Source organism: Cervus elaphus, chromosome 15 (genome assembly GCF_910594005.1).
Source record: "Cervus elaphus chromosome 15, mCerEla1.1, whole genome shotgun sequence".
Taxonomy (NCBI): Eukaryota; Metazoa; Chordata; class Mammalia; order Artiodactyla; family Cervidae; genus Cervus; species Cervus elaphus.
Genome location: NC_057829.1, coordinates 60,548,823 through 60,560,901, shown reverse-complemented (window position 1 = coordinate 60,560,901; position 12,079 = coordinate 60,548,823). Strand labels below are relative to the sequence as shown.

The 12,079-nt window shown below is 40.6% G+C and overlaps 1 protein-coding gene and 1 long non-coding RNA gene across 4 annotated transcripts in view; one reads left to right on the top strand and one right to left on the bottom strand.

The window, feature by feature from the left end:
- ENTPD1 (ectonucleoside triphosphate diphosphohydrolase 1) overlaps positions 1 to 7,768 on the bottom strand; it is a 97,603-nt gene extending 89,835 nt beyond the window's left edge. The window contains exon 1 of one of the 3 annotated variants that reach the window (XM_043926285.1): positions 7,646 to 7,768. In XM_043926285.1, the coding sequence (XP_043782220.1) occupies positions 7,646 to 7,661 (16 nt within the window). In that variant the 5' untranslated portion in view covers positions 7,662 to 7,768. Of the gene's footprint in view, positions 1 to 7,273; positions 7,329 to 7,645 lie in introns of those variants that run through there. The other 2 variants (XM_043926287.1, XM_043926286.1) reach the window with 2 other exon arrangements.
- Positions 1 to 12,079, top strand: part of LOC122709147 — a 30,375-nt gene that overhangs the window by 4,893 nt on the left and 13,403 nt on the right. Inside the window, exons 2-3 of the long non-coding RNA XR_006345421.1 lie at positions 5,136 to 5,221; positions 7,162 to 8,505. This is a non-coding gene — a long non-coding RNA (uncharacterized LOC122709147). The remainder of the gene's footprint in view (positions 1 to 5,135; positions 5,222 to 7,161; positions 8,506 to 12,079) is intronic.

Genomic DNA, 12,079 nt, shown 5'->3' with positions numbered 1-12,079 from the left:
ATGTTCTAAAATTGATCATAGTGATGTCTGTACAATTTTGTAAATGTGTTTAAAAACAATGAATCATAGGCTTTACATGTGTTAATTACATGGTATGTGAACTATATTTCAAAATAATAAGATCAACAACTACGGGTTCGAATCTCCACCTCAGCACTTACCAACTGAGAGACTTTTGGAAGGTCAATTAACTATTTATTCCTTGGTTTCTCATTTTGTAACAGAGGGACAGTACCAACTTTAAATAGTTGTTTGAGAACTGCGAGTTGACAGGAACAGCATGTGGCTGTTGGACTGGAACATCATGTGACTCAATACACTCTATAAACCTGTGGGTTAATGAACTAAGCCATCACCACATCCATGTATTAAATACTTAACTGTATTAGTTTCCTAACGGCTACCATAACAAATTACCATAAACTCAATGGCTTAAAGCAACACACATTTACTCTTATAATTCTGAAGTTGCCCAGTCTGAAATCAGTTTCACAGGACTAAAATAAAGTGTGGGCAGGGCTACCTTTCCTTCTCCAACTGCTTGATGGCATTCTGTGCAATCCCCATTCCTTGGCCATGGACCTCTCTCCCCATCCAAAGCCAGTAGCACAACATGTTGCTACAGTGATTACACTGCCTTCTTCTGTGTCAGGTCTCTCTCGTCCTCTCTCTTATTAGACAATCTGTGATTATCTAGGATAATCTCCCCAGTTTAAATTCCTTAATTTAATGACATTTGCAAAGACTTTTTTTCCATATAAGGAAACATTCATAAATTCCAAGGATTCAGCACTGCAATCTTTGCAGCCTACCACCATTACTATATCAACCAAGAAAGAAGAAAAAGAAAATAAATCTATGAAAAAACCCTTATGACTATTTGCAAGTACACATACACAAAAAAGCAATAAATAAAAAAGAAGACATTAAGCAAAAGATGGTACCAAGAACATTTGACACAGCTTACATTAGAAAATATAAGTACTGTACACTGTGCTTAGTCGTGTTCGACTCTTTGTGACCCCGTGGACTGCAGCCCACCAGGCACCTCAGTCCATGGGGATTCTCTAGGCAAGAATACTGGAGTGGGTAGCCTTTCCCTTCTCCAGGGGATCTTCCTAACCCAGGGATCAGACCCAGGTCTCCCGCCTTGCAGGCAGATTCTTTACCATCTGAGCAACCAGGGAAGCCCAAGAATAATGGAGTGGGTAGCCCATCCCATCTCCAGAGAATCTTCCTGACCCAGGAATCGAACCTGGGTCTCCTGCATTGCAGGCAGATCCTTTATCAGCTGAGCTACCAAGGAAGCCCACCGCACAATTACTTTCTATTTACCAATCCTTGTTCACTGGAAGCTTTTAAAGTCCTCCATATCCTGCCTTTTCAGTGCCATGCCTAAAAAATTATTTTGCTGATGACACATTGCTTCAGATGTCTTTTGTGCATGTGTGTCTGAGTCTTTATTCACTTGAGCAATCCTGTTTCAATTTTATAGTTCAGAGATTCTGACCCTCACCTCCTAAATATTGCCAACCAGATCCACCTCTTGGCTCTAGCCACCTAGGGCCTGCAATTATTATTTGGAAGGGAAAGATCTGACAGTTTTCATTCACACCACACTTCAATACTTCCTAAAATTATGTAGCCATATAAAGTTCTGCTGTCTAAGATGCTGAGAACTTTATCTCCTCTTCTTTCATCTTTCTCAAAACTTTATTGAACTATTCCTTCTCTGCCTCTACTTTACTTCTTTTTATAGTCCTAAGTCTCCATCACCACTCCCCATCCTTTTCTAATAAGCCATAATAAAAACTGATTCCCAGCTTATTCTTTCTCCTGGAATGAAAATGAGTAAGTAACAATAAAAGCATATAAAAGTTAATGCACATACACCATAATTTCACATAGAAAATTATGGTTGAGTAGGGATTACCATACAATTGAAATGACTGGATAGATTTACAAATATCCAATTTCATATCTTAAAAACAGAATAAACCTTATTCACAAGCATTCACAAATTTGTAAATATTCACTGCATGCTTTGGTTCAAAGAAACCTCAGAAATATTAAAGCCATATTTTCTAATCATTGTGAAATAAAATGAAAAATTAATTAAAAGTAATGATTTAAATAAAAATGACAATTACTTGGCACTTTAGAAAAATTATTCTGGGTTAAGAGACAATAAATGCAATACAAACTTTTTTGGAAATATAACACCACAGATTGAAATGCATTGGATCTATTCATAGTTGTAAATCTCTGTATAAAAACACTAAGATTTCAGGAAAAACTGTTGCAAATATAGCATAAAAACTTGAATATATTTATTATATCAAGAGCTCACATAAATTAATTTCAAACATAAAATAAAATGAGTAAGAAACAGGCAATGAGAGAGCATACAAAAGGAGAACACCATGTGTAAAATGTCAAATTCACTGGCAACCAAACAAATACAAACTAAAACAACATAAAAGTGGGTAAGACTACTGAAAAAAAAAAACAACCTAACCTCTCAGGGATGTAGCAAAACAGGAGCTGCTGTGGAAACACGAAGGGTCCCACTTTGGTAAAGCAACTTGCTGACAGTAATCAAGAACTTTAAAAATTTTTTACAAATTTTAATCCAATCATTCTGCTTCTGGGAATCTATCCTCAGCATGGAACCCCACACATGGAAAAACTTCACACACAAAGATGTTTACTGGAATGGCAACAGACTAAATGTTCAATAACAGGGACATTGTTAAACTATGTGACTATCAAAATTATGCTAACAAAGACTATGCTATGAGGCAGAAAATACCTGTCCTTTATTACTGCACTAGAAATCTGGCTTTAAAATTGTATATACAACCTCACTATCACAGTGCCATCTCTTAATTTTGCAAAGTCCTTGTCTAGTAAGTGCTAAAAGAGAGAGAACCCAGGCTAGAAAAAGGAACTGCAAGGAAATACACCAAAATACTGTCACGAGTGATTGTTTTTCTTTTCTCCTCTAATTCATATTTCATGTGTTTGTTTTTTAACAAGTATGTGCCATATTCCTTACATCCTCACGGATATAAAGGAATTGTCCACATCCTTTCTGTGGATTAGAAGGAAATGCCTCTTTATGTAGGGCGTGTACTGCCATTGTTCCTGGGTCTCTAAATTCATTTTGAAATTCCAGCACAAAAACTGTGAGATGGAAGTATGTTAGGCAAACTCTTTCCTGCCTTCTCTACTCCAACAACTTCTCTTTTCCTTAACATTCCTTCAATTTTCCAAACCTAAAGAAATTCCATCCATCCTCCCTGCACTCAACTTTCCTCCTTTGTGTCTGGGATCCTTCTCACCTGTCTTCTGCAGTGCAGACAGTGTCCCTGCCATGCTGCTCCCGGTCTCGGAGTTCTGAATCCTTGCTAGCCCCAGCTCACTGGCACTCCAGACACCCAGCAAAGTACTTGGACAGCCAGTACTTCCCAGGTTGCAGACAGAGAATGAAAGCAGCTTAAGGAATCTTGGAGACACAGAGAAAAGGTGGGAGATATTCAGGAAATCCAACACAGGGCCTTTTTTGTGTAATAACAGATTGTATGTGATTAAGATTCAGATTTGTTTCTTGTGTGGCAAAATTCTGGGATATACATTTACTGAAAGAACAGATGAATGAAAGAATTAGGTTTCCTATCATCCTGCAATGACATAGCTGATCAGTAACTCAAAGTGGTAGCTTCAGTGGATGGGGGTCTGGGGAGGCAGGGCTTGGTTATTTGGTACCAAAATAAGTCCTGAGACTAAGACATGCAATGGCCCTATGACATGGTAGTTGAAGTGTGGCCTAAGTAGGGGCATCATTACTGCCACCTGGGAACTTGTCAGACATGCAGAATCTCAGGCCAACACTCTAGAGTTGCTGGACCAGAAACTGCGCTTTAGCAAGGTCCACAGTGATGCACAGGCACTGCACATTGACGTATAAGAAACACTGCCTCAGAGCACACACACACTCACCAAGACAAAGCCAGTACCTCAGCCAATCTGCACTTTCATCAAACCATCCAGAGCTTTGATGTTTCTTCACTGCAAGGGCTGCCCTCAATTTTGGGCAGCTCACAGGGAACAGACCAGGGGATGTGCCCCAGTCCTCACCTTCTCTCTGCACAGGCAGGTGGGATTAAACATTATTTCTCTTGGGCATACCACTGGTTATGGAGTCAGAAGCAAGCAAAGGACCACACAAGGGAGAAAATACACTTAAAATGTGGATTGGCCAAGTACAAGCAAGATCAGTCACTGCCATTTGTAAAAACTGTTTACCAAATGGGCCCAATGATCTTGCAAGACAAACTCTGGATTTCTGCCTTCAAGTCTCCAGGATGAACAGGTAAATAGGTTCCCTACTTGAAACTTAGAAAATGTGGAAAAGAGCTTTTTACTCTTAAATCTAGCCTGTAGTTTAGGTAAGAGAGAGAACTGATCTTTAAGCACTGAGGGACTTGGAAGATGCTTACTGTGGGCTCCAGACTCTACTCATCTTTCTAGGTCCCATCGAAGTGTCCCATCCTTTGAGAAGTTTTCCCCAAAATCATCACTCCCTATTCTGGTTCTCAGGAGATTTTCCTGAAACTTTTAGTATGGCTCTGAGGGAAGTAGGAGAACTTAATCTATTAGGAATCCAGGCTTTGCCGCTAGACTATAAGGATCTAAATTCCCCTCTTTGTCTATGAATATTGCTAGCTGGGTGACCTTGGCCAGGTAACTTCCCTCCACAGCTGTCAAATGGAGAAACCTGTATCATAGGAGATTTTTTGTGAAGATTACATGAGACAATGCATATAAAAATGACAGTGTCTGGCACATAACAAATTACCAATGTTAGCTATGATCATTAGCACTTCGCAGAGTCTGGCTTCAATTAGAGTTGGTTGTATGTATGTCTGCCTTCCTCGCTAGACTGTGAGCAAATTGTTTACACCCCACATCTGCCACAGGGACTTACAAATGGAAGATACAATAATATTTGTCAAATGGGTTTGAAGGTATGCCAGGAAGAGGAAAGGGAGGGTGTTGGAAACAAGTTTAATGTACCTTATGATTTTATCCAGGACCAACCTCTGTGATACTTGTTTGTCTTCCATTTCCAGAGCACATCGTCTCAGACTTTGGCTGCTGTAAATGGGGCTGGAAGAACACTATTTCTGCAACCAGATGTTCTGTTCAGCGACATGAGGTAGTGCTATGAGGCATCTGAAATCTCCAGTTCGGTCCTGGGCTGGAAGGGGAGTTGGGGGCTGAAGTTCACCTAGAGCTGGACTGGCTAAACTGGGCGCCCTAGCTAGCATAGGGTCACATTAGCTCTGAGGATCACCCACCTAGAAGAGATGCATTTTGATTCTCAGTGTATTCACTTAGAGGGGTATCTTTACATATTGCACAAAAGAGCTGTTTGCACCAGCAGGACTCTACTGCAAACTCAGAGGTCCCCTTGAAAACCAGCCTACTGACACTTGGATGAATATCAACGAAAATAATGTCACTTTGCTTACTATTTATTGAGCACCCTTTATGCGCTAAACACTGTGCCTGACACTGCGGATCCAAAGGTGAATAAAGAAATTACAGTCGGGGGAGGTTGGGAAGTGATGCAGAAAGCAGGAATGTGGACAGGTATGACAAGTGCCACCTTAGGTGTGAGGGCGAAGGTGGTAGAAACACCCAACAGACGGCTAATATAAGGCTCAAAGGGTTGGAGGAGGCTTCGAGGAGGGACTAACAACCAAGACAAACCAAGGAGTGATCACAACAGCTAACATTTATTGAGCACATACTATATACATCTGGCCCTGTTCTGAGAACCCTGCCTGAGAACCCTCATTTAGTCCTCACAGCACCCTGTGAGGTAGATAACATTATTCTCTCCATTTTAAAGATGAGGAGACTGAGGCTTAAAGTAAACGGTGGAGCTGGATTCAAATCAGAGCAGCTTGGTTCCAGACTAAACGGGAAGGAGAGCTAAACCAGCCTTAAAGGCAGAGACAAGTGTCTTGCAACAGTCTAGAAGGAGGAAGGACACTCCCCAAGTCCCTTGAGGAACTAAAAGTGTCTGGGGGTGGGGACAGAAGTTCCAAGATGACTCAGCTCCATCTGCAGGTTAGAAGGGAAACCAGAGGCTGGAGACAGTCTGCTGTGGACTTTTGAAAACTAGCTGTGTGATTCCTGTCATCTAACCCTTCCTGGCTTCAGTCATAAAAGGCAGTAATTGCCCTTTCATAAAAGGCAATAATAAAAATGCCTGGATTCTACCCTAGAGACTGGCCATAGGCACCAAATGAGGGAAAATGCATGTAAACTTGATAGCAAATGCAGATTGCTTCCCAGACTTGAGATTTCATCAATATCATTTCCCCAGTAGCTTCAAAGATTTGCAAACCCTAATCGACAGTGTCAGGGCAGTAGCAGGAGACTTTGAATTGGAGCAACAGAATGGCGAAATAGCCCCTTGGACTCTGTGTCCATCACCTGCATCCAAATTCACCACTTACTGTGTGATGCCAAGGCAAGCTACTCTCTCACTACCTCAACTCCATCATCTGGGAAATGGGGATGATGATAGCACTCACCTTATAAATCGCGGGGAGTCGCTTAGGACGGCTCCCAGCACAGAGGAAAGACGAAAATGTTAACAGCTATCATTTTTATCATTGTTAAGAACTCTATTGGCTACTCATCCCATTCCTCCACGTTCTATGTGATAAAAACACGTGGGGATCTTAGAAACCGGAGGTGATGAAGGTTTGCAATCCTACACAAGCACACTGCTGCAGACATTCTTTCTGGCTCCCATGGGCTGGCAAGCAGCTGGCTTCTCCGTGTTCTCTGTCCTGGCAGAAAATGCCCAAAAGAGGTAAAAGACAGAGACCGCACACCATCTGTGCAAACCAGGCTGCTCTTGTAGTTTTTAGGCAGAATCTAAAGTCAGTCAGTCAGATAAGCCTTACTTTTTAAAGATAAAACTGTTCTTGGAGACTACAGCCCGTTCCCTCCCCTCACGCCCCATACTCATGCACACTCCCCCACACCTCCCAAGAAACGTTTAGCCTTTTGCAAGACATACTCTGGGGTCCTGTTGAGACAGCCTCTTGCCACATTAACTTCTCTGTCTAATTCCAGGCAGCGAAGCCTTTGCTAATTTCACAACAGGAAAGCACACAGGAAATTCGAGAACAAAGCAAATCTACACACACAGCCCAGCATCTTCCAGCAAACGCGGTGAGGTACTGACCCGAAGCAAGACGACTCTGGACTGCAAAAGAGGCAGCTGCCTCCTAAACTGTCAGGGGACGGAAGAAGTCTTTTGCCTCTAAAAAACCAGATCTGAATACCAATTGCTCATGAATATTCATGAGCCGCTCCAGCTTGCTCAAGAGTCACCCTTGACTGTAACCCTGGAGCTTGGCTTTGTTAAATATTCCCCAAAGTTTTTTCTCTCTGCCTCCTCTCGGAAGGAGAGGGTGGGAAAGTGTATATAGGGCTTTTTGCCTCTTGCTCTTTCAAGTACTTGCTTTTGGTCTGGGCTTTTGAATTCCTTTTTTCCTTTTTTATTTTTATTTTTTCCTGGTCTTAAGGATTCAGATCAAATCAGTTTTGCTCTTACCCCTTCTATCTTCCATATTTGGCAGCTTTTGTTTTCTTCCTCTTTGCTCTTTATTTTTCAGCCTCTGCTTGCTGTTGTCGGTCTCAGTGAAAGAGGTACTCAAGGAACAGAGATATAACAGACCCTCGGGCTCGTGGGAGGGGCTAAATTAGCCTGCCCCGTTTCGGAAGGAACCTCAAACCCTGTGTCTTTTTCATTGACTGAAAGGATACTTGCGAGGAGTTCAGCAGCTCATTCCCCTGAAGCTTGCCAGGGCTGTAACTTTTTGTATCTTGAGGCAATGTGTTTTCAGATCTCTCTTCAGATTTTCCCTCTCTCTTTGATACAGAAATCCATTTCCCCCCTTGAAAAATGTATCTTGGCTGCAAGCAAATAAAAAGCGATTTACTTTTTGCAATTTTCAAGCAAGCTAACAAGAAACTTGTTACCTTGATACCCACTGGAAAAACGATGGGACTCAAGAACAGTTCTTCTGGTCCCATAAATCCGATCACTTCTGGTTCCCTGATGAGCAATCCCTTTTTGGAGCTCATTACTCCAGAAGAGCAACGGGTCACCCAAGCAAAGGACGCGGCGCGGGAGAAACCGTGGTATTGGTCGGAAGGCAGGGTGGGACAGCAGAGAAGGCTGCTTGCTGAGAACAGCTGTCTAGCTGTGCTGATGCAAGCTGTCTACCTTTTCCAAACCTTCACCTCCTACCTCTGAAGTCTTATAGGCAGGAATTGCCACACCCAGGCTTCACCAAGATAACCCGAATACAGACGAAAAACTGACCAAAGCATTAAAAAAAAAAAAAAAAAAAACAACACTGTGTCTGTGAAGTTATTTTGGAGTCAGGATAAGCGACAACCCAAAGGAAGGTAAGTTCCCAAGTCTTAAGACTGCCTGTTTGGGCACCTTCTCCCTCCACGAGGCTGTCACAAACTTTAGCATTTTAGGTTTGAAAGAGACCTGACATCTAAGCGAGGATAGAGATGTGGAGATGTTAAGCTACAAGTTCATGTTCACTTTGAGAGCAGCGAGCTGGTCTCTCTTACTTGCTACCATGTTCTCCAGCACCTGATACAGTTTCTCCCACAGTGCAGGTGCTCAGTAGGTTTTTGATGAATGGTTGAGTTAATAAATAGCTGCCAAGCAGAACATAAATCTGATTTCCCCCTGCCAAGCAGAACATAAATGTGATTTCACTGATTTGTAGTTTATGCTTTTTCTACATTGTTTCTTCCGCATGAGAATTTGTGTCTAAAATCAGTTATACCATAAGACATTTTGAAAGTGAAAGTGAAAAGTTGCTCATTGGTGTCTGACTCTTTGCAACCTCACCGACTGTACAGTCCATGGAATTCTCCAGGCCAGAATACTGGAGTGAGTAGCTGTCTCTTCTCCAGGGACTCTTCCCAACCCAGGGATTGAACCCAGGCCTCCCGCATTGTAGGCGGATTCTTTACCATCTGAGCCACCAGGGAAGCCCAAGAATACTGGAGTGGATAGCTTATCCCTTCTCCAGGGGATCTTCCCGACCCAGGAATCGAACCAGAGTCTCCTGCGTTGCAGGTGGATTCTTTACCAGCTGAGCTACATCATTTTACTTCCAAATATATTCCATAGCTATTAAATTTGTGACCATTAAAGGCTGTTTTTTACTCTATACAAAATATATTCTCCACTATACTTTTAATCATACTTTAATAAAGGCAGGGTTTTTTTTTTTTTTTTCAGTTTAGGCGTTTCTGTTATTTGCACAATGCTCAGCAGCATACTATGTGCTCAATAATTTTTCATGCTGGACTTTCCTGGTGGTCCAGTGGTTAGGCCTCCATGCTTCCATTGCAGGGGGCACGGGTTTGATTCCTGGTCAGGGAACTAAGATCCTAATGCCATATGGCACAGTGCCCACCCACCCCCCCCCCCAAAAAAAGTTTAATGCTTTAATAAATCTGAGTCTGCACAAGACTCTTTCTTTACCTCACTAAAGGTTTCAGAGTTAGAGCATTTGCCATTTATAGTAAAAACTAGTTATACTAAATGAGAATCCAATGATTGCCTTTTCCAGATACCAAGATTTCTAATAAGAAATATTAGTTTGGTATTTGTCCTATTGTGGTAAAATTGTTTTTAATTGCTGTGATGATATATCTGTAAAAATCAACAATTTTATAATGGGTTTATGACTGTCTGGGCATCATTGTTTCAGAGAAATGTTTCAAAAAGAACATGTCTACAAAATATCCTGTGAACTATAGGATGGAAAAAAGACTGTCAAAGCTAGAAGGAGAAAAAAATGATCAAGATCAACAGTGAGTGAGAGGTTATGTGGGAGAAATAGACAAGCATCTGAACATGTCAAGGACAGCCCCTTCCAGAACATGACCTCTTCTCATTACCCCCAATGCTTCCACACTGGGCCAAGCCACATCATCTTGCATCTGGTTTATTATGATAGCCTTCCCACTGGTCTCCCAGACTCTGCTCTAAATCCTGCTCAGTCATTCTGTACCCAGTACTCACAGTGATTCAGTTAAAACCAAACCAAGCATATCACTCTTCTGCTCAAAACCTTCCAGTGGCTCCCATCTCACTCCAAGCATAAACCAGTTCCTATCTGGCTTGCTGCCCATCACCTCTCTGACTTTCCACTGTTCTCTTCATGTTGCCTCTGCTCTAGCCTCAGAGTCTTTGCAGTTGCTGTTCTTTTTGCCTACAGTGCTATTCTCCCAAATATCCACAGAGCTCATTCCTAAGTCTTTAATAAATTATTATCTTCTACCCTAGCATAAGATAGTGATCTCTAGTGTTATCCACGAAAATGAACCTAGGCTCTTTGGAAAGAGGGCAAATTCCAAGTCTGAGGCAGGAAGTGTGTAAGATGAGATTGAAACATTTTATCATACCAGAAATAAAGGACACTATCTAAAACTACTAGGGTCATTCCAAAAGGACTCAGGAGACAACTTCAAGTGGCTCCTACTGGCCAAAGTAGTAAAAAATTTGAGTGGCAATAATAAATAATGACTGAAATGTATTGAAACACATTAGATATGTTGACACTCACATATTCATGATGGTACTATAAAGAAATCATTGTTCACCTTTGGAACCAATTCATTATTCCAAAAAAAAGGTAAATAAAAAAGGAAAATAGCAACACTCAATCTGCCTTTGCTGCATAAACTGCACCAATAGAAGGGCCAAATAGTTGATGAGGAGAAGTTTCTCCCTCAAATATTCCAGATAATTAAAGAAAAAAATTTGAGTATAACCATTGTGCAAACACCCTCCCTGCAAAAAAAAAAAAAAAGGAATGAACCTAAGCATAATCACCAATGATTGCTTATATCACAAAGGTAGGTACGAAAATTCATTGACAACCTTCTAATGGAGGTATATAGCACAACTTCTGAAGCAGTCTTGCCAATATTGAAGCTTCTAGATCTAACTACCAGCTCACAGGAGGCCTGGGGACACTGAAAACCAAGTTAAAAGGCACCATAGGAATGCAATCAGTAAAACTTGATCTGGAGGAAACACTATAAAATAACTCAATTTCTTTAACAAGGAAGTTGCAGGGAAGAAAAAAGAGGATGGGGCACCTATAGACTAAAAGAAATTTAAAAGATATACCAAGAAAATGCAGAAACTGGGCCTTGAAATCCTGATTTAAATCAATTTAAAAGAAACCTCAGGACAACTGAAGAAATTTGAACACTGGATATTATATAATATTAAAGAGCTGTTATTTTTAAATATACATATAATATTGTGGTTATAATTTTTCAAAAGTACATATCTTTTGGAAATACATGCTGAAATATCTACAAAAGTCTGAGACTAGCTTCAAAAAGGAGTAGTAGATTAGGTATAAATAAAACAAGATTATAGATGAAGTGATAATTGTTGAAGTTGGATAGTGGGTACATGGGGATTTGATTTACTATTTTCTCCATTTTGTATGTTCGAGATTTTTGCAATAAAAGATAAACTAGGAAACTGATGATATGCAATAGTTTTATCAGGGAATTGTTCCAGAGTTTTAAAGACATGATTTAATATTTACTGAGACAGTAGCCACATGTAAAATCAGCTTGGGGGTTGAAAGAGGACAAGGTTCAGCTGGGTTTTTTTTAATTGCTATAATTTGAAGCCTCAACATTTCATTAAGAAGCAAATAGTCAATACGTGTAAATCTATGGCTGATTCATATCAATGTATGACAAAACCCACTGAAATGTTGTGAAGTAATTAGCCTCCAACTAATAAAAAAAAAAAAAGAAGAAGCAAATAGTCAGATGAAAGAGTTATTTGTAAGATTCATTTGAAAAATAAAAGTAATTGAACAACAAACTGGTCAAAGCTAAAAAGTTGTTATACCACCATAAGCCAGAAAAGTATATTCACTATGCATTTTTTTTTTCCTGCTGCACAGTAATCAGGCAG